Source organism: Sebastes umbrosus, chromosome 14 (genome assembly GCF_015220745.1).
Source record: "Sebastes umbrosus isolate fSebUmb1 chromosome 14, fSebUmb1.pri, whole genome shotgun sequence".
In the NCBI taxonomy this organism is placed as follows: Eukaryota; Metazoa; Chordata; class Actinopteri; order Perciformes; family Sebastidae; genus Sebastes; species Sebastes umbrosus.
In genome coordinates, this window is record NC_051282.1 from 14,503,661 (window position 1) to 14,526,477 (window position 22,817).

At 38.8% G+C, this 22,817-nt stretch overlaps 1 protein-coding gene and 1 pseudogene across 5 annotated transcripts; one reads left to right on the forward strand and one right to left on the reverse strand.

Moving 5' to 3' along the window:
• The first annotated feature begins 2,989 nt into the window (after positions 1-2,989).
• On the forward strand, positions 2,990-17,766 carry si:ch211-198p11.6. Of its 5 annotated transcripts, none has more exons than XM_037792816.1 (7): positions 2,990-3,171; positions 5,028-5,089; positions 5,179-5,232; positions 7,291-7,425; positions 7,925-8,027; positions 8,686-8,813; positions 8,853-9,970. In XM_037792816.1, exons 2-6 carry the CDS (start codon positions 5,084-5,086, stop codon positions 8,769-8,771), a joined length of 384 nt encoding a protein of 127 aa, XP_037648744.1. In that variant the 5' UTR covers positions 2,990-3,171; positions 5,028-5,083; the 3' UTR covers positions 8,772-8,813; positions 8,853-9,970. The 5 variants fall into 5 exon arrangements, with proteins under 5 accessions (XP_037648744.1, XP_037648742.1, XP_037648743.1 ...); XM_037792814.1 differs by having other exon boundaries at positions 2,999-3,171; positions 5,179-5,289; XM_037792815.1 differs by lacking the exons at positions 8,686-8,813; positions 8,853-9,970 and adding an exon at positions 17,630-17,763 and having other exon boundaries at positions 3,000-3,171; positions 5,179-5,289.
• LOC119502001 lies at positions 13,574-22,379 on the reverse strand (annotated as a pseudogene).
• Positions 22,380-22,817: the final 438 nt, after the last annotated feature.

A 22,817-nucleotide genomic window follows, 5' to 3' on the forward strand; every position in this document is an offset into this window, starting at 1 on the left:
ATCAATCTTATTCACAAAATAATCATTAAAATAATTGGCTATATCAAATGGTTTAGTTAAAAACCTGCCATCCGACTGCACAAAAGAAGGGCTCCCAGTTTTCTTTCTTTCTTATATACAGTGGAGGAAATAAGTATTTGATCCCTTGCCGATTTTGTAAGTTTGCCCACTTACAAAGAAAGGAACGGTCTATAATTTTAGTGGTAGGTTTATTTTAGCAGTGAGAGACAGAATATAAAAAAAAAATCCAGAAAATCACATCATATAAAAGTTATAAATTGATTTGTATTTTATTGTGGGAAATAAGTATTTGATCCCCTAGCAAAACATGACTCAGTACTTGGTGGAGAAACGTTGTTGGCAAGCACAGAGGTCAGACGTTTCTTGTAGATGGTCACCAGGTTTGCGTACATCTCAGGGGGGATTTTGGTCGACTCCTCTTTGCAGATCATCTCCAAATCCTTAAGGTTTCGAGGCTGTCGCTTGGCAACTCGAAGCTTCAGCTCCCTCCACAGATTTTCTATGGAATTAAGGTCCGGAGACTGGCCACGCCACTCCATGACCTTAATGTGCTTCTTCTTGAGCCACTCCTTTGTTGCCTTGGCCGTATGTTTTGGGTCATTGTCGTGCTGAAAGACCAATCCACGACCCATTTTCAGTGTCCTGGCTAAGGGAAGGAGGTTGTCGTCCAACATTTCACGGTACATGGCCCCGTCCATCCTCCCTTCAATGCGGTGAAGTCGTCCTGTCCCCTCAGCAGAGAAACACCCCCAAAACATAATGTTTCCACCTCCATGGTTGACGGTGGGGATGGTGTTTTCGGGGTTATAGTCAGCATTTCTCTTCCTCCAAACACGGCGAGTCGAGTTGATGCCAAAGAGCTCGATTTTGGTCTCATCTGACCACATCACCTTCTCCCAAGCCTTCTCTGACTCATTCAGGTGTTCATTGGCAAACAGACGGGCCTGTACATGTGCCTTCTTGAGCAGGGGGACCTTGCGGGCGCTGCAGGATTTTAATCCATTACGGCGTAGTGTGTTACCAATGGTTTTCTTGGTGATTGTGGTCCCAGCTGTCTTGCGATCATTAAGAAGTTCCTCCCGTGTATTTCTGGGCTGATCCCTCACCTTTCTCATGATCATCGATATCCCACGAGACGAGATCTTGCGTGGAGCCCCAGACCGAGGGCGATTGATGGTCATTTTGTGTTTCTTCCATTTCCGAATAATGGCACCAACAGTTGTCTCCTTCTCACAAAGCTACTTGCTGATGGTCTTGTAGCCCATTCCAGCCTTGTGCAGGTCTACAATCTTGTCCCTGACGTCCTTAGACAGCCCTTTGGTCTTGTCCATGGTGGAGAGGTTGGAATCTGATTGTGGACAGGTGTCTTTTATACAGGTAATGAGTTGACACAGTTGTCTTTTATACAGGTCACGAGTTGAGATTCGGAGTACTTTCTTAAAGCGAGAGGACTAATCTAACCGGTCTGTGGGGGACAGAATTCTTGCTGGTTGCTAGGGGATCAAATACTTATTTCCCACAATAAAATACAAATTAATTTATAACTTTTATATGATGAGATTTTCTGGAATTTTTTTTTAATATTCTGTCTCTCACTGTTAAAATAAACCTACCATTAAAATTATAGACCGTTCTTTTCTTTGTAAGTGGGCAAACTTACAAAATCGGCAAGGGATCAAATACTTATTTCCTCCACTGTATGTATATATATGTTTTTGTTTTTATTTTGTTATTTTTATTTATTATTCAATTGCAATATTGTTCACCTGACAGTCATGCCAATAAAGCAAATTGAATTGAATTGAATTGAGAATTTTGTTTTCTTTAAGGTTCTCAATGAAATATACCCCTCTGCTTAATTCATAAGAAATTGTTTTGGTTTTGATCACAATAATTGCTTGTTCTGTGATGAACACATTGAAACTACAGAACATTTCTTTTATGAATGTATTTTTGCTAATAAGATAAGATAAGATAAGATAAGATATTCCTCTATTATTCCTGCAGTGGGCAAATTTGCAGTTTACAGCAGCAAAGGGGATAGTGCAAAAAACAAGACCTATCAGCTAACACAGGAAGAGTTAAAGGTATATATATGTGTGAGTGTGTGTGTGTGTGTGCGTGTGTGTGTGTGTATGTGTGTGTGTGTTTGTGTGGGTGTGGGTGAGTGTGTGTGTGTGTGTGTGTGTGTGTGTGTGTAAAAGTAGTTATACCACAGTGTCAAAATACTCTGTTATAAGAATATATATTTAAGATAAATTATATACATATATATATATATGTGTGTGTGTGTGTGTGTGTGTATGTGTGTGTGTGTGTTTGTGTATTTGTTTGTGAGACTGTGTATGTGGGTGTGGGTGAGTGTGTGTGTGTGTGTGTTTGTGTGGGCGTGGGTGAGTGTGTGTGTGTTTGTGTGTGTGTGTAAAAGTAGTTATACCACAGTGTCAAAATACTCTGTTATAAGAATATATATTTAAGATAAATTATATACATATATATATATATATATATGTGTGTGTGTGTGTGTGTGTGTGTGTGTGTGTTTGTGTGGGTGTGGGTGAGTGTGTGTGTGTGTGTGTGTGTGTGTGTGTGTGTGTGTAAAAGTAGTTATACCACAGTGTCAAAATACTCTGTTATAAGAATATATATTTAAGATAAATTATATACATATATATATATATATATATATGTGTGTGTGTGTGTGTGTGTGCGTGTGTTTATGTGTGTGTAAAAGTAGTTATACCACATATATGTATATATATATATACAGAATATATATGTATACATATAATTATATGTATATATATCATTATATGTATATATAATTTAGATATGTATATATCTATATATAAAAATCTCTATATATATATATAGATATTCAAGGATCGTAAAGTAAAGTAAAGTAAAGTAAGCACTAAGTTGATTTTCCGCTTCGCGCTGCCGTGCATCTATTTTGTCCCTTGTAGGGACCCGTGTCTGAGTTTGACTCCATGGCAACGCAGCTGCCGCCACAGCTACTTCCGGTTGTTTTCATCTCTTCAGCTGCAGTTAACGATGAAAAATGGGATTAATGTGACTTTACCTTAAATATACCAACTTTACATTGATTGCACAAGACGTATTTATGGAGATACAGCACCCCTCAGAACGGTAAGACGTTAGCACTATTAAAGATGTAACAACTTGCCCTGTACTGTAACGTAACGTTAACGGTAGTCTTTGTTAGCTAACTAAATACATTTTACAAAACTGTTAATCATCTACAACTCATGTAATCTTCTTCAATGTTCACGAGCATTTAACACTGTGAGGGACCATTCCTCACTACAAGTACTTTCACTTGAGTCCATGTTACTGCTGTTATCTTAGATACTTGTGTACTTTTACCTACCTACTTAGATAGTTAAGTATTTTGGAAGCACTGTTTTCTGGCTTTGCGTTATTTCTAATTATCTTTTTCTATTAAAGGATTTGAGTACTTTTTTCACCACTAAAGGGTCACAAGAAGCAACATGATTCACCTTTATGATGTTTGCAGTCTAGACACTTGCAGATAAAAAATAATTAACGTTACAGGTGTGTAAAATATATATATAAAAATGCAGTACAAAATGCTAGAGCATGCACGTTTGATTGCATTGAAATATTCTACCAGTATACCAGGACTGTAAATGTCCTGTTTGTGAATAACAGAAGACATGACTTCCTATCTGCACTTTCAGTATGATCAGTGATGGAAGAAGTGTTCAGATCCTTTAGGCTACTGCAGTAAAAGTACTAATACCATACTGAAAATACTCCACTATAAGTTAAAGTCCTGCATTCAAAACCTTATTTAAGTCAAAAGTATTATTGTCAAAATGTAGTTAATGTACTTAAAGTAAAAGTATAGATGTGTCAGTAAAATGTTCCCTGTCAGTGTTTTCCTATTCTATCTGATGTTTCAGGTTTAATATTACTGCTGCATTAATGTGCATTTTAACTCCTTTATATCCTGTTGGATAGTTTAATCTACAGCAATGCATCATGGTCTATAAGATCATCATATGTTTGTAGCGTCGCTGTCCTGTGAGAACCACGTATCTCTAAAAAGTCATAAAAACAGACTGTTTTCAGCTTTATGATGATGCATTTCCCAGCTGATCCAAGAGGCTTTTTAAAGAGTTAATTTAGCTTCAGAAGGAGGAGGATTTTCTCAACACATAAAGTAACACTTCGTCCTTCAGTTTATCACAAACATTCAACATCAACACATCTGGAGATACCTGGTTTTCACTGGACAGGAAGTAACTAAAGATGTCAGATAAATGTAGTGGAGTAAAAAGTACAATATTTACCTCTGAGATGTAGTGGAGGAGAAGTAGAAAGCAGAAATTGGAAATACTCAAGTAAAGTACAATTACCTTGAATTGAACTTAAGTACAGTACTTGAGTAAATGTACTTAATTATATTCCATCACTAGCATATAGTACTTGCTTTAGTGGTGGGGAATGTATTTAACTTGGATCCTTTTCTTAAGTAAAAGTACAAATACAACAGTATAAAATTACTCTATCACAAGTAAAAGTTCTGCATTCAAAATTTTACTAAGGTAAAAGTACAGTAAACTTTTATCAGCTAAATGTACTTAAAGCATCAAAAGTAGAAGTTCTGATTGTGCAGAGTGTTATTTAATATCTGATATTTTATTATTATTATTATTATTATTGACACATTAATGTAAACTAACATTGCTGTTACTGGTCGAGCTAATTTTAATTGATGGTATTTTACGAGCTCATCATATGTTTTTGATTTAAATTTAAATCTAAAGTAACTATAGCTGTTAAATAAATGTTGTAGAGTAAAAAGTACAATACAGTAGCTTAAAATGGAGAAATTGTACTTAAGTGCAGTACTTGAGTAAATGTACTTAGTTCTTTCCACTACTGGCTATACTAAACATAGAAGAAAATAAACTAAATATTGAGTAATAAAGATTTTAACTGTTATTCTTTTCCATCAGAATTCCCTGAGATGTGAGCCTTGTGACAGTTAAATGTGTCTTCTCAGGAAGAGACAATGCACGTAAGAAAGAACACTTATCTACTAATAAGAATGTATTCAGCTCTACTCTGTTAGATGCAGTCATACATTTTGTTTGTCCTGTTCCTCAGGTGTTATCTATCTGGGAGCTTTCCATCCCTCTCCCTGCAGTGCTGCTGATTACTGTGAGTCTTTACATGATCGTCCTGGGGGTTGGGCTGTGGATCCGATACTGCCTCAAGGTTGGTGCTGCACTAGGCCCGGTCACTGTTCCCTACAGAGCAGGGGGCCTTAATCCTTATTACAACTTGTAAAATGTAAAATAAATAAAATGTGTTGTTTACTGGAGCTTGCACAAAACTTGGACGCAAGGTTGTAGAGGAAACTAAAAAGGAAAGTGGACTGACCTCCGCTTAAATTGTTTTGTTTGTGGCTTCCTCTGGTGTTAGAAACCAGACAAACTATGCCTTCGTGAGACACATCTATTAATTTTTTTTCAATGTCTTGCTAATATCTTTTAGGCTCACTTGCACGTTTAACATTGTCTGACGTTATTCATGTTCTCTACCATGTGTGATAGGAACATTTGGGGAGAAGAACAGGACATAAAGTTGGTTAATTATCACTGGGTATTGTCTTATTTTTTTAAAAACAAAATGTTATTCTGTCAGAATTATTAAACAGATGCTATAATCATATAAAGTTATACACAAGGTGGATTTAAGAATTCAAAACAGACTGATCATCTTGACAATACAGGACAATAATTTATTTTTAATATGTTGTTGGTTGATTTAACACCAATCCAAATATCAAATTGTAACTATTCTCTTGAACCTCTTTTAATTAATTGATGATTAATCTGTTAGATTTAAGTATTTTTAAAAAACATTTTTTTATTAAAATGTTTCTACAAACACAACAAACTCAGTGATGATTGAAGGGAGCAAATTTTCTTCTTTTGTTATTATTATTTTTTCAAATCACAATTACAAAAAATAACATCTACATATAGTTAGACAAATCAAATACAAACCAAACACACAAACAAACCCACACACACACACCATATTTCTGAGTAATAAGCAATAATATTTCTACGTGTACATAGTTAAAGAAACTACTGCACAACTGCTGCACGTTGTATGTATGATATTAGACACTTACATCTATTCATATATGTATATTTACAGAGAAAGTTGTAATGAAGCATTTGGCTTCCTCTTCAATTCCTCCTGTTTGCATATAAAAGATCAAGAGGTAATGATGGAACCTTAAATAACTTAATACAGTAGCTGGGAATGTCTTCATTATTATGCTTGAATTTTATTTATTGGTTTTCATTGAACAAAAAATCCATTTCCACCTCAGGAGCTTTCCCCCAGAACTAGGAACCTTTTGAGGAACTCTTTGCGTTTCGACCGCAAGGACCAGGGTCTAAATTTAGTTCCGGGGACATTTTCCAGGACCTTTTTACCCTCCAAAAAGGCCATGGTGTGGGTAGTACTTTCTGAAAGTACTGGAACTTTTGGGGTGGAGTTTACAGAGATGACCATTGCCGATTGGTCAAACACACACAGCGCCGCTGCTTCAACCGTGCCGCTTCATTCATAAACAAGAAAGTACTCTAGTATCAATTTCGGACCATTTTAGGACGAGAAAAGAGCGTTACTCTTTGTTTGATAACATTAAAAGTAAAGATAGGCTCTGCTGTCGGCTTCCTGACTCATATAAAAAAGACAGAGAGAGAGAGAGATCGCGAGGGCGAGCGGTGTTGTAAATGAGAGAAAGAAAAGTTATTTTATGAGTGTTTCACGGCGGTTATGTTCTAAAGCACAAATAAATAACCATCAAACACACTACAGATGATTTACTGTGGAGACATTCATTACATCCAACGTACAACAGTAAATACATGCAGCCGTAAATGTCGTCGCAGTGAGACAAACTTTTTCGGCATTTTTTAGACGAAACAGGCGGACACACTGAACTGCAGACTGCAGAGGGTGTTTTCATGTCGCTTTTTCATACATTAGCGGACTAATTTGCCTGATCTTCACAGGTCTTAAGAACCTTTTAGTTCCTTGAAAAGTAGATCTTAGTAGTAGGACATTTTGGTGGAAACCTGGCTAAAAATAGAAATTTGTGGTTTAGGTGTATGTTACAGACACACAAGTAAACGAGTAAAGAAACGTCAGTGTGGAAAGTGATGCAGATGTTGGTCTCTGTTTTCTCTCCTAAAGGACCGGTGTTCTCCAGAGTGTGGTGACTGTTGTCCAAACATTTCCATATGTGATCAGTGCTTTAGATTTGCACAAATGTGTGACTATCACCCGCCAACCATCCGCTCATGTCGGGCCGTTTCATGCCCTTCTTCTGTAAGTAACCTCCAAACACTCCACACCATTAATCACATCATGTATTCTTGGTATTCCTGCTGACCATACTGTCATTTATTATGTTAATAAATAGTTAATAGTTATTCTGTACACACAACATCTATGGCACATCTGTCCATCCAGGGAAATACATATATACAGTCTCTGCTTAAAACCATGTGTATACATTTACATTTTTCTCTCCATTTTGGTCTTTTCATTGGCACCAAGCCAGTGGGTTCCACCTAAAATTGGTCTGCACTGAAAACACTCACATTGTAGTGTGTGCAAAACTGGATTCTGAGTTCAAGCTTGTCACTGTCTCACAAACATGGTTCTACTTATCAGTCATGCTAAATAGCCAAGATTGTGTTATTATCACTAACTCTCTCACACCACTGCTCACATACACTATCTTTGTACTCCTTGGCAAAAAGCTCACCATAGAAGGTTGAAATACATCATTTTAGTGAACTCTTGTCTGATATGTTTTCCACAGTGTGCCAGATGGGATTGTGCCTGCACCTGCCAACCTCCAGAGTGTGAGTCCTGCAACTGCCTCCTGCTTCGAGATCAGGATCAAGTAGAAGACGAGGATGGAGGGTGCACCGATGCTACTACCAGCTGATCAACTACAAGTACTTGTAGTACTTTGTAGTCTTTTTTAAAATCTGTCTTTAAAAGAAAGTTTACAGTAGCGAGATAACAAGGAAAAGAGGGAAGAGAGTGACGGGGAATGACTTGAGCCTGAGGTATTGCGGTTCATACTCAGCACGTTAAAGGCCCAGACACACCAACCCAACATCAAAGAACTGAAGGCCAACCGTTGAATCGCCTCGAGTCGCTTTTGTCTTGGCCGACAAGTTGTACTTGAACACATCACAAAGACTACAGCCGACGGCCAGTTAGCACGTACGTTCTGCACCTGCGTGAGATGAAATAACTCTCTATACCAGCAAGCGGCGTAAGTCTGTATTCATCATTCAAAAAGGGTAACCGGAAGACCGAGGACGGCGGATATACAAGCCATTGTTATGATACGTACGTATCAAAGTGGTGTTTGTGGACCATTTTTACACCACTCTCACTCACCAATTAGCTGATCATGATTAAGCTGGCCATCACCAGATGGCCATGTTGTTGTGAAAATATCCTTGCACTGGAATGATCAGATGAGATGAAGATGAAAAAAGAGAAGAACCTTCTTGACTTTACTCGTTGGCTTGCTCTCCTCACTTCCGTTTCTCTTCTCGTGCACAGATTCGTTTAAGCCAAAAAGCCTCCTCCGACACTCGGCTCGGGTGTGTCAGGGCCTTAAACCAGGACCTCCAGGACGCTCAACATGACGGCTCCTCTTTGACTTCTTCTTTTGACCTTTTAAAAAAGACTGAAAATTATTTTGTTACTGCCCCTTTGTCAATTTTAAATGTAATTAACAGAACAGGGTCTGAAGGCTGTATCAAAGTATTTTCTGCTATAAAGTGCTCCAGGGATGTTTTGTAGGCCAATCAGGAAGTTAGCATAGGCACTCCCTTTAAAATGTTTATTTTATATATACTATTATAATAATATTATATACATTAGTACAACATAGTACGTAATAAAATAGAATTGTCAAAGGGAGTACAGTGCTGCAAAATCACAATTACAGCTTTGTACTCGACCAAGAAAGAAGGGGCTGTTTTTTGCACACTGATTGCTCACATAACAGTAAAAGGAATGGCAGAATCTCTGTAGACATATTTAGAATCGCCGCCCTATGTATGTCATATACTCAGTCTCAGTGTTTTTAAATTGTTACAGGATGTTAAAACTCAACAGAAAACTAGAAAGAACATCTTAACCAACTCCAACACTATGAGAGGCCTTTTGTATGATATCTTTTACTTTTGATGAATACAGTACTGCTGACCTGGTTTTGTTGATCTCTGATGTTTGCTGGACGTGCCTTTTGTATTGTATATATTTTGAATGGTTCATTAAGTTAAAGCTTTAGGCTGGCGTTATTCTATATTGTGCTCATTGTCAAAAGATCTCATGTGCAGAGCCAAACCAACAATGTATTAGTCTGTCTCTCAGTCCGTCCTGACTTCCTGTCTGTGGCTCCCAAACCCATTGGTTCCTACTGACGACGTAAATCTTGCTTTTAGTGCATGTTTGTGGATGTGAGCATGCCCCACTGGCTAGCTCACGGCCCGCCGCTCTACACTGCTCTCATATGGTGATTACAGCTGAAACACAGAAGAGTATCACTAACCCTCCAGGTTGACACTGTTAGCTCTGTCAGCACTGTTGCCGTTGCCATGTTTAGAGCCGTGCGGAGGCAATATAAATGCTCCCAATATCGCATTTTAGCACCTTTAAAAACACAAATATATAGTTTCATGTTTAAAAAAGACTCAGTAATTACCTAAACCAGCTGGTCACTGTAGTAGTTTTTGGCTGGGACCGCCAAGGACCAGCCCTACAAATGCAAAAAATCTGTTCATGTTTAGACGGAATAACAGAAAGTTTGCGATTAGGCCACCATGTTGTTTCCTGTTTGAAACGACAAGCAGAAAACCAGGGACCAATCAGGTGCATTCAACGATGGGCTACGTCACCGCTTGAACGGCCAGTTGAGTGGAGCAGTGCATCCCCTAGTGTCCTCGCTGGACCTTGTGACCACTGACTATTTGTGTAACAATTGTGCCTCAATTCACAGACTGACCAGTGACCATACATTGTCCAGACATATACTCGGTTTTGACCGAGTCTTGTTACCAAATAAACAGGAGGAAATAGTGCATTTGTTGGGAACTACTTTCAGTGGCGGATTAATCCACATTTGGTGCTCTAGTGAGTATTTGGGGGCAATTAGGACAGCGACTGTGTGGTAGCATCAATCATTGTTAGTTTTGTTCTTTTTATGGAAGTTGTAGACTTAAATAAAAATCGAGAATATCAGCAGACTTTAATGTTAGAAAATGTTGTACAAAAATAATTAAAAGTAGCTTTGTGCTTTTATTTTATACATTCTGTTTTTTAAAGGTTTTTATTAAATCTGAAATGTTTTGAAAATGGATCCATCAGTTTGGTTTCTTTGGCCACTTGTCTTTATCAGTCTCATAGCTGCTACTGAAGTTCCAATGGCCAGAAAACATTTAGCGTAATTATAATGAATCCTATTTTCCCGATGCTGTCGACAGTCCGCAGTGCTGTCAGTTGTCTTGCTGAGTAGTTTTGAGGTGCTGGTACTGTACTTGAGTATTTCTAATTTGGTGAGACGTTATACTTTTTAAAAAGGCTTTTCAATATTACTTGTTATTCCACTTTCTGTCTTCTTGTCATATTCTGTTCCCACTATTTAAATCCCCCGCTCCGCTTTAATGGGTACAGGTTCTGCTCCAGGATATCTCTCTCTAAAGTATAAACACCTGTGTGTTTCTTTTATTTTGTCCACCACATTCACAGTATATCAAGCATGTAGCTTCTGCATGTAGCTGCTGCATTCATGCCTTGCAAGATCAACTGTATATGTACCAGGAAAAAACAACACACAAACATTTTCTCTGTATGTCATTAATTATGTAGACATTAACCAAAACAACTGAAGACCAATCTCATGTGCTGTGATCAGAAATAAAACTGAGAGCAGTAACACACGTGTGCTCACAGCATAAAGGAAAAGCATCAAGCAGACATAAAGGATGTTCCCTTTATTTAAAAGCAGATTATTATGACAAAAGACAAAGCAGATTAAGTGCTTTCACATTAAACAACAGGTGTATTCAACGGCAAGACTTACAATGACGCTTCAACCAAATAATTATCCATTTAAAGTGCAGCTGAAGTATTTTTTAGAGCAAATACTGTTTGTGTACATTAGATGTTGACATAGTACAGTAGCTCCCTGATAACATGAGGTAGACGATGGACAGGATGCTTCAACATCACTGTGCTCCTCAGACCTCCAAATATGCTTCTGTAAATTAATTTTCAATACATGTGTTTAAAGACTTCCATGACAGTAAATTAGTCTAATCCTATCTGCATTCAATCAATAAATCCCATCGGCAATTTAATCAATTAGGTCATAAAAGGTTATGTAAATGACAATCATGTTAGGGCATGTGCATAATGTCTGGATTCATAATCAATCATGAAAATGAACAAAAATAACCCTCAGAAAGTACAAATTATATATTACATAGATTTTACAATTGTATTGATTAAATAATAAAAAAAATAATAAAGCATGTGCAGATATCCGTATGGTCCATGTAGCTTCAGAAACCATACTAGGCTACATATACAGTGCATACATTTGTTCAGTGCAGCTTAAATAGTTCTTCATTTATAGTGGGAGCAGTTAGTGTAGAAGAATATCTTCTTTGAACAAACAGAAAGTGGAGCTTGTGAGGAAAATGAAAATGAAAAAAACACAACTGTTGCTATAAGAACCCAGGATGCCTGATTTCAACTTCAATACTCTACTCCTACTCCCACAAGAATCAAGTCATAGATTAGTTAATGCAGTTTTGAGCTTAAATTGTCTCTCAAATTCAGGTTGTACATTCATTTGTGCCAGTCACATCATGTAAATCACTAGAGGTTTCTATAAGAAGAGGTAGAGAGACGCGGAGAAGACGAGGAGATGGAAGAAAACAAAGACGGGGGAGTGAACAGGAGCGCCCCCGGTGAGGGTCGCGTTGGTGGTCGCGATGGTGGTCATGTTGGTGGTAGCCGTGGTGTTGTCTGGAGATAAGAACCCCACTGTCCGAGACAGGAAGTCCTGATAGGTGCTCAGTTTGGTGAAGTTCATCATTGCTTCTCGTACTGTACTGGTGGTGTTTCCAGATGATAACACTGCTGCCTGGAACCAAGAGCCGTCCAGCTTACACATCAACGGACCTCCAAAATCACCTGAAAAACACACACACACACACACATGTTCAACATTTTGTATGAACCCTGTTCTGATTCTGAAGTGGACATCTTCTTGTGAAACTACAGAAAATAATATTCTTTTTTTATTCTTTTTCACCAAATGTGCTATATCCTACAGACTAATGCCTTAAAGGAATAGTTGGACACTTGAAATAAAACTTTCCGAGTGTTAGATGTGAGGTTTGGTACCTCTCTCATGTTTAATGATGATTTGCCAGGAGAGCCAGGCTAGCTGTTTGCCCCTGTTTCCAGTCTTTATGCTAAGCTAAGCTAATCAGCTGCTGGCTGTGACTAGCATACAGACAAAATGTAGCATAACAAGAGCAGTCAAAAAGTTGGTGATCTGAGTCAATAATGTCATTTACACAGCAGTCTACCTGAAGTTTATTATCATTAGCATTAAGCACCTATTACCTGACTGTATTGGCAAAACCCCAGAGTTTACTGAGGAAGAGTGTGTTTTATTTCTTATGAATTGAACTTTTTATTTGTCAGTAGAAGAATCTTCTTTCAAAAGTCTCACTTTAATGAACCCACACTCTCGACAACTTTACGGACCCTATCTAACACCTGGCGCAGTATTTTCCTGCTATTTAAAGGATGCATTATTCAGATATTAAGATGCGTGTGTAGACGTAGGCTACTTCAAAGTTTGCTGCACCCTCCCCTAAACGGCGGCGTTTTGAGGCTGATCTCTTTATACATCCAATGGTTAGCTCCGTCGCGATCATTTGAATGCATTAAAATATATCAATTCTGGCATTGAAAAATCAATTTCAAATCATAAAAAAATCAATTAAATAAAATCGCGATACATAGGTGAATCGATTTTTTTTTCCACCCCCAGTGGTTAGTAATATGTTTTAAGAAAACTTTCATATTGTGCCATGCAATGAACAAGGAGGCTTCTAAACTGTTTGTTTTATATTCTAACATGTGTGAACATGGACGATAACGTCCTTCAGGTGCTCAGAAAAAATGGAAATTTGAACATCTACAAATCCACATGCCTGCAGGCAGATTCTATCAGCCAATAAAGATCATATGATGTGATCAAAAGCATCACAACAGCCACCAAACAGAGCTCGTTTTGAGATTGTTTCTCAACCTGTCGTTTCCAACGTTAAGAATAATCTTTTGGACCTCAAGTTTCTAATGTTTAAGGATCCACAAACACCTTGATAAAACAGAAAGACATATGAAAGCATAATAATTGCCTGCTCACCTGCTCCAGTATCAAAGCTCCGGTACCAAATCCTGTCACATCGACGACCCGTTTCCCACAATTTACCACCTGAGGTCTCTAACTCCTGTAGAACTTGTTCCTCTGAAGAAAAACAAGAATATGATGAAGAATGTGAACCATCTGAATCAAACCCAGATGGCAGGAATCTGAACTGAATGGGCAATACCTACTCTATGCAAAAACAATGTATTAATGGCCATAAATGTTTAATCTAAAGAGGTGAAATGATGCAGAGCATTCACACTACTGAGTCAAACTGTGTGTTATGGACTCACCCCCTCCTCGCCTGGCGTTCCAGCCAGCAGCCCAGCACATCAAGCCCACAGCAAAGGTCCGTCCGTTGTCCATGCAGATGGGCGGATGTAGTCGGACAGGGTGGGTTCGGTTGACAGACGCAGCACTGCCACATTAGACCCTGTCGGGTCTGTGCTCATGGTGATACTTGTCACGTTCAGTGTCACCTCAAAGGAGTTGGATCCATTCTGTCTCAACCGACCCAACACAAACAGTCCATTCAGACGGTTGTGGTGAACTGTGGGAGAGAAATAACTCAATCTGATTGGTTTAAAACAACCTCCACAGTACATTAAAGGATAAACAGACGATACATCCGTGAACATCACTCCCAAGTGTCTCACCTGAGAAGCAGTTGCTGTCGCTCAACACGGCGTCAGCGGCCACCAGAGTCCCACCACACATATGACTTCCATTCTTCTGCAGGCTCGCCATCCATGGCCACACAGCAAGCCGTCGCCACCGAGCCTCCTCCAAAAATACGTGTATTCTGTGGGGCTCGGCCACAGACCAGAGCTGGAGAAACAACCACAATCACAATCACATTTATTGGCCCAGATTTTTGTTGCTCTCATTGTACACAGACATACAGAGACAAATAGTATCTCTACTATGTACAGATACAAATACATGTGAAAAAATATTATATTTTTATACATACACACACATATATTACAATCGATTAAAACAGCTAAATAAACTCTTTAAAAAGCCTCTTGGAACAGCTAGAAAATGCATCGTCACAAAGCTGAAAACAGGCTGTTTTTCCTGACTTTTTAGAGATATGTGGTTCTCACTGGACAAACATATGATGATCTTTTAAACCATGATGCATTGCTGTAGATTAAACTAGCCAACAGGATATAAAGGAGTTAAAATGTGACATACACATTAATGCAGCAGTAACATTAATCCAAAAACATCAGATATAATAGGAAAACACTGACAGGGAACATTTTACTGACACATAAATACTTTTACTTTTATTACATTTTGCTGATAATACTTACATACTTTTACTTAAGTAAGGTTTTGAATACTTTTTCCATCACTGTATATATGAAAACATCTCATTTTAAAGTGAAGTTAAAATCAGTGTTTACAGTCTGGACATGACAAATACTCACGTTGGGCTACGGTTGTTGGAGCGATGGTGCTTGGAGGTGGTGCTAGGCCAGCACAGGTGAAGTTGAAGTCGCTGTTAGTCCCAGATGACCTGTAGATGACGAAGCCCGGCTGGTTGGTGCTGATTTGGCTGTTGATCCAGGCCATATACTGGGACACTCTGGAGTAGACTCCTGGGCGATTAGGCCTGGCGCAACCCTCTCCAAAACTCACAACTCCCGACTGGATCCAAAGACGCCCTGCTTGCTCACCATCGGACCACCTGAATCCCCCTTTAAGAAGAGAAATATTTAGGATAGGGAGGTCTTCGCAGGAGGTCAAATTAGACACAAACACAGGCGTAAAGATGATCACCTGGCAGGAGTCCCTCCCTCCAGTACGTAACCCGGCGCAGATCATGTTGTTTGTGATTGAGCCCACTCTGTAGTTACAGTTACACTCTCTGTTCCCCACAATTGGCACCTCCACCTCCATTAGGTTTTGTGGGAAGGGCAGGGCAACTAAAGAGACATAAATAAACATGCAGTGAATTTTAAAGCTGCCCTGTGGAGTTGTTACTACCACTAGTAGCGCTGTGGAGCAATGTTTTTTTGGGATGAGCACAGGACAAGGGTGATACACAATTCTGATTCTACTGATCGACAGCTGGTGGTGGTAACGCACAAACAAGTATAGCAATGCACCAATAAAGACAAAGAAGAAGAGCAATCAGTGGGTTGTGTCTAGAAGGTAACCCACAATTTGCAAAACTCTCCGAGATGGTTAAGGTTAGGCATGGAGAGGCAAAGTCTCTCCCCTTCCAGTGGACCCAATGGGACATTATTTCGGACAAAAAATTAACGACAGTCAACAGCAAGAGACAAATATTTTTTCAATCCCGTTTGAATTGCGCCATGAATCACACATATGATGTTTTGTCAATTAAAAGATAATTTTTCGAGTCAAGAAAGTCTCAGTTGTCATAGTATCATTTAGTTTGTGTGAAACTGCTCAGTGAACTACTACTACTACTACCAAACACTAACTAGCTACTTATGTTCCATGCACAAATGTAACATTATCTTACGTGATGTGTTTTATCCAATGATCCTGGTCTTTTTATCAGTGCTTTAAGTGGGCTAATACTCACCGGTACGCAGTACCGGTACCTCAATTTTACTCCTAGGCATACCGTGACTTGTCTTGTGTACCAACTTCTCACAAGTAGCCTACTCTTTTCTTCCCTCTCCATATCAGGTTCTGGGAGATTCACAAATAGCGATTCATAACGGCGCAGCGCCAGTATATTTGTGCCGTGCCTCATAAGGGTTGATAAATTATAGCCTACTGTAATTATCAGTACAATGTTAACGCCTTTTTGTGAAATAATTAGTGAACGTTCGTCATAACTTTTTTTATTTGTGAACAAATATAATTAATGAAACATTATTTAAACATTTTCTGAATCTGCTCTTTTAGGGCAGACATTTCCAGAAGAATTAAATGTTCAGACGAAGGCTGTGATATGTGTAAATAATAAAATAATCATTTAACTAGTAATAATAACAGTCCAAAATGATTTAAAATTGCATAGTTTTAAGTCAAAAACCTTCAAATTTTCTTGGGAGAGGACCCCAAACCCAATAGCTCCTAGTACCTTTTTCCATTTAGATATTCAGAATGTGTCTATTTATCTGCTGCATAATATGGAGGAGCATCCTGACTGGGACACTGCTCCTAAAACCTGAATGATACCCAACTATAGGCTACAAAAACACAGGAAAGCACTTTAACTGTTAACACTAAACGCACCACCTTAACCCTATAATGTTACTGTTGGAATATTTATTAGATTACTATAGACTACTATAGAAGATGCATAGCCCAAGTATAATAATAGCAATAAAACACAGTGATAATGACTGACAGAGTATAACATGTTTAAAGAAATAATGAATAAATAGGAATAAGTCGCAAGAGATTGCTGATACCGGCCGATACACACGGAAACATGTGAATAAGAGAGTACTGGCACTTATTTTGTTACACTTTTGTAACATTTTGGTCACCTAAAAATGTCTTATTCAGGGTTCGGTATACTGAACTCAACCTCTCGTGTCACTTCTGGTAAGACTAAGACAGCCAAAAACCAAGAGGTCTACAGCCAAAAACCAGGATGGTGACTGCCAAAATACTGAACTCGAGGCTTGAAAATGGCAGTCCACTACTTCCACTTCTTATATACAGTCTATGGTTACAACCAAACAATGGATGTAAACAATTTGAAATTTTTAAAAAGAATCAGCTTTGCAAATGTTTTAAGATGAAGTTAAGACATTCAACACTTTGTTAGACCTTTCTCTGTGGAGAAAACTCCACATGAACTTTAATGACCTTTCCTCTAGCGCCATCATCAGAACAAGCTGCTTACTGCAGAATCTCCAATAAAAGATGAATTATCTTTTGTATTGTTAGGTGTAATATAATTTGTATTGCTCTATATGGGTAAAGGAAGAACTACGTTTTTAGCATTTAGATATCTCAGAAAACACAGTTGTTGCCACCGTTGTTGTTGTCACGCTATCTCTGAAAATAAATGTAATCCAGCATTGCTTTCTGACTCACTTCCAGATCCAATGTTGCCCCAGCCGGTGACCCAGGAGTCAATGCCAGTGAAGTAGACGCTGTCTGGAGCTGCCAGGCAGACGGGCGATATGAAGTTGGTGAAAGTCACCGATGAGGAGAGCCTCAGGAGGCAGATGTCGTTGTCACTAGTCCTAGGGTTGTAGTTGGGATGAATAATGATCTGTGTCACTGTCCGAGACACCTCATTGGCGTTGCTGCCCTGTTGTGTCTGACGACCCAGAAACACAACAAGATTGTTTGTGTTGGAGCTGAAGAGAAATAAAACAGTGCAAAGAAATTAAAAGCAGAGCACTTTAGCAAACACAGAATTAGAGAACATGCTCTACCCTCAGTACTCACTTTTGGAAGCAGTGAGCAGCAGTCATCACCCATTGATTGTTAATGAGGGATCCCCCACAGAAGTGTCTAGATCTGTGCAGACTGGCCATCCAGGGCCAGCTGCCCGCAGGGGCCGCTTGTCCTCCAACAATCCTGGTGTTGAGCGCAGGCCGACCACACACTGAAGAGAGACACACAATAAAAACACAGTGAGCAATACCTTCATCTCCCTGGATTACCACTGTGGTTTATAATAGCACTCCTGGGATTTAAACTTGAACTGTTGGTTGACGAATATGATCCTGAGATGCTCTCAGCTGCATCTAATCCAACAGGCCTTCTCATTTCATAATTCGTCCACACCATGGCTGGCTTCAGCCCTTTTGGTGCCCTAGGTGAAATTCAGATTTAAAGCCGCCGGGTTCAACCCCCCCAGAACTCTAACCCAAGCCCCGAAAACCGTCACACACATCAGACATTAAAATGGTTTTAAGACAAAAATTACGATTTTTATTTTCATAAATAACTGTATTTATTATAATATAATAAACAATTGGTCCCTGATATTGTTCTCCTAAAAGTGTTTAGTCAGTTTCACTACAATTTACACTTTTATTAACAAATAACTGCAGAAGGTGGCACCCTAGGCGACCGTCTACAGTATATGGCCTATGCCGTAAGCCGGCCCTGGTCTACACGTTTCATTACTTTTACTGGGTTTGACAGCAAGTACTAACAATAATGAAACTAAAACAACAACAACAACAACAACAACAACAACAACAACAACATGTTGACAGGTGGAAAGGAAGTAAAAAAGTGTGACTTACCATTTAGTTGTGAGTGAGACTCTGAAAAATAGAAAACAAGTAAAAACTTTTGAAACAACAGTTCTGTATTTTATTGTGCTATATTGACGTGATATATGTACAGGAGGAATGTTGTGGTCATCCATAACATTTATCACTAAACACATTTTCTCCCTCATCCTCTCCATCTAACAGAAAAGGAGTTTGCAGTTGTTTTTCGATGCTGTTCCCTCAGAAATCATTATAGCCATGAAAGGCTTAAAAAAAACAAATTTAAGTGCCGTAGCCTCCTGTAATTTACTGCATACTACCACTGATCATGCTTTCTCAGGCTGACATCTCATCAATACCTACTTCAAAGATAATAGTGAAAGAAGCTGTGTATAAGCTTATTCCTATTATAACGATTATATTATTTCTTACCATTATTTTCTAAATAAATCAATTAATTTTATGTTCTATAATATGTCAGAAAATAGTGACAAATTTCAGTAAGTAGTTAATAGTGGATTTTAGGTTCCAAATTTTCAATATGGTTGGAAAAAACATCTCACGATGTAACCACAACGTAACCCCCCCTCCAACACATACATATTGCAACATGTTCCCACAGCTATGGGCTGTTGTTTATTTGTGTTATTTATGAGTGGATGATTGTTTACTGCATGTCTTTCTCTTTTAACAGCCACCACCTTTTACACACATGCATGTCATGTTGTTTTAATGGATCAGTTGTGTGACAACGTGCCCTTCGGTGTCCCTTCAAACTGGTTTTACTGCCTTGATTGTTATCTATTCGAGTAAGTATTTCGAGGAAATACAGGGGACATATTTCTCTTAAAGCATGTCAGAGACACAGAGGGGAACATCCCCCGTCTGTGTCTGCACTGACAGACGTCTGACATGACGTCTACTGATCGCTGACTGACACACAGACACCACAGTCCCCAAATATACTGTAGAACTGACCTCATACTACTACTACTGTTACTGCTGCTAATCGTATTACTACTACTACTACTACTAAGTTGTATTAGTACGACTGCTGTTGTTGCTCAGTCCCTAATGACGCTTTAATGTCATAGAAACATTACAGGAGCAGAAGTTAAAGGGGCACTCCATTGACTTTACACATCAAGTTTACTCTTTATGAAGAGTACTACCAAGCCTGTGAAAACAACTCTGTAATGTTGTTTTACAAATTACCATGCACTTCAGCAGTAAGTGAACACCTCACCGTTCAAATACACGTCAGTACATACATCAGTAAGTGAATACATCATGGTTCTCACTCCCAACTCGTCAAATACCACCGCTTCATCGGTGACCCTCGGCATCGGAGGCCGTCGCACGGGGTACCCCTCTAGCGCTACTTTTGGACGGACCAGGACAACATGTGAAGATACACCCGGTACATGCATAGTGTCCTTTCAAAATAAACTTCCGTTTTCACAGGAAGTTAGCTTGAAGCAACACAATCACTTAGGTAGGGTTAGGAAACGGTCGTGGTTGATGTTAACTTCACTGACTAGCAACTCACAGGACTGACGATACCGACAAGTCACTGACGTGACAAAATAAGTCAACGTTACTTTTAGTTTCACACGGGACACGAACACCAGTCTCCTGGTTGAAAGTCTGAACGGACTCTAACACTATTAATACTATGGCACTTGCTCCGACAGTCGAATAACGCTGCGGGGTGGAATTACATTGGAGTTAGCTGAAAGCTTGGTTTGTCACATCCTGTTGCTAAAGGGTGCCTCCGTGCGTTGGTTTCCGATGCTGAGGGGCACTGAACAAACAACGGTATTTGACAAGTTGGGAGTGACAATGCAGTGAATGCACATACAACAGTAAGTGAACGCATTAAAAAGGCATTCTTGTGGCCGAGTTGTTTAAGAAAAACTAAATATCTCCGGTAGGGCTGATCAGTGACCAACTGATCAAATACGAACTGCTTTAAGTTTGGGCTGATCACGTAAACGACGTTTGGTTAAAGTTCAGTCAAGGATCTGCACACTTTCAAACAAATGATCCTGGCTGGGTCGCCACATCCACATTTTTCACACAAATAGCATAAAGCATTTGCTGTGACAGATGGACTACCTGTCTCTCAGTAAATGTTTTGCAATCAGGAACTTAATGAGGTGTGGCTCCATGATAACCTGAAACCCAACTACAGCACACATTCCTCTGAACAACACAGTGACCACAAAAGTCCCCTAAACAGGTTGAAGGTGCTGTAATCTGTTCACATACCTCTGAAGACAAACTCAAAACATAATATCCCTTAACTTACAACCTTACGAAAACTCTTAACGTTTTTTAATCTTACGGCAAAGACTGAAAATCTGAAAAAAAATAACGTTTTGGCTTCCTTTAAGGGACAAATTACATTTTAAGGTGTCTTTAATTAATAGATTGTGATCCTCCGTTTGACCGGACGTAATTGGTCTCACCATGTTATTCTCTATGAACCTGAGGGTCCTTACATAACCTCACATTTACACTAATTTGTCTTTAATTGATGCCAAATGTCCCTGTATTGTAAAAATATTGATTAAAGCTGCTTTAATCTAAAAAGTAAATTTGTTTAGTGTCTTTAATTGTCAAATCAAGTACAAGAGGGTTATTGCACACTAAAAAAATCTCATCTGGAACAACTTACAAGTAATTAAATCTATTTATTTATTTATTTTGTAATTTTATTCTATTTATTTATATATTTGGGAAAAAAAAGTTGATGCAAACTTTGTGTAAAATCGTTCGACATGTCCACCATGGGGAGGCGGTGAATGTAAGCCATATGCAAAAAAGGCAAAAGCACTTTAGTCTTGTCACAGCATACAATACACCCAGAGTCACAAAGTCAAAAATCTACCGTGAAGTCTGGAAATCTGCATGAACTAAGTCCTGAATACTCGCTACTCTGTGTGAAGCTCCTGCTTCAGTACCACAGAATGTGAGGACGTGTATACAGTATCTGTGATTTATAGTGACTGACAGTTTTAATGCAGACAGTGACTGACAAAACGGATAGCAGTAAAACCTCTTATCTCACAACTGTATGTTAACACGTCACGTTCATGCCCTTCAGACAAAGTTACAGTTCAGTGTGAAACAATCTGAATTTTATGGCTCCTGAAGCTCCAAAAAGATCCACAGTTTTAAGGTTTTCTCTGCAGGGAAACATTGTACTTTTATAACACTGACACTTTTGGACTTAAAAGAGCTTTAGAGAATCTACTTAACCTGGACCCGACTTTATTTTCCTCTTCTCTCCTAGATTTGATCATTTTCATTAACATGCACTCAGTGTGACAGGGTCCACTCAGTACTTTGGTTTGCACTTGTTACCGTTGTGTAACAACTACTTTTTCTTCATTAAAATATTTGACTACCTCCTCAGTGTTCTTCCTCTCACACAGCAGTCAGTGGATCTAAATCATGATTGGTTCAGGAGAGTCCTTACCTGGTGTCAGGAGAGTCAGCAGAGTCGCCACACAGATCACTTTGTAGAGAGCCATAACTGTAAGTGCACAACATCAGGTGTGATCCAGCATAAATAAACTTCTTCTCTCCTCCCCTCTCTCTCTCTCTTTCTCTCTCTCTCTCTCTCTCTCTCTCTACCTCCAACACAAACAATGTTACCTGTGTGACACGCCCAAAAGAATAGAAATACATTAAACATAAGAAGTTAAGAAAAGATTCAAATTGCATTTAACCCTCTGAGACCCCCAATAGACACGTTTCTGTCTTTTTTAGGGGGGTACAGGGGGTCTTTAGAGGGAGATAGCAGGTCAACAGTATATGTCACATAGAAGTGGTGTACATCATCTGAAAGCTGGAAACCTGAAGATTAATTTGAGATTCAGCACTGTGTGTCAAGTTGTTCTTGTCAAAACTCTGAAATAAACATGAATTCAATAATTAATTAAAATCAGAGTATATAAGGGCTGAGAACATTATAATAGAGGTATATGATGACCATTATGTCTCATTAGTTGTTGCAGCATTTTTTGAGTTGATACCATTTGTTACAC

What these genes read in the sequence shown, in the direction of transcription:
- si:ch211-198p11.6 (XM_037792814.1), top strand. An exon ending in CCGTTTCATGCCCTTCTTCT is followed by an intron (nt 7,426 to 7,924) that starts GTAAGTAACCTC and finishes TGTTTTCCACAG; the next exon opens with TGTGCCAGATGGGATTGTGC. An exon ending in AGTAGAAGACGAGGATGGAG is followed by an intron (nt 8,028 to 8,685) that starts GGTGCACCGATG and finishes TCTCGTGCACAG; the next exon opens with ATTCGTTTAAGCCAAAAAGC.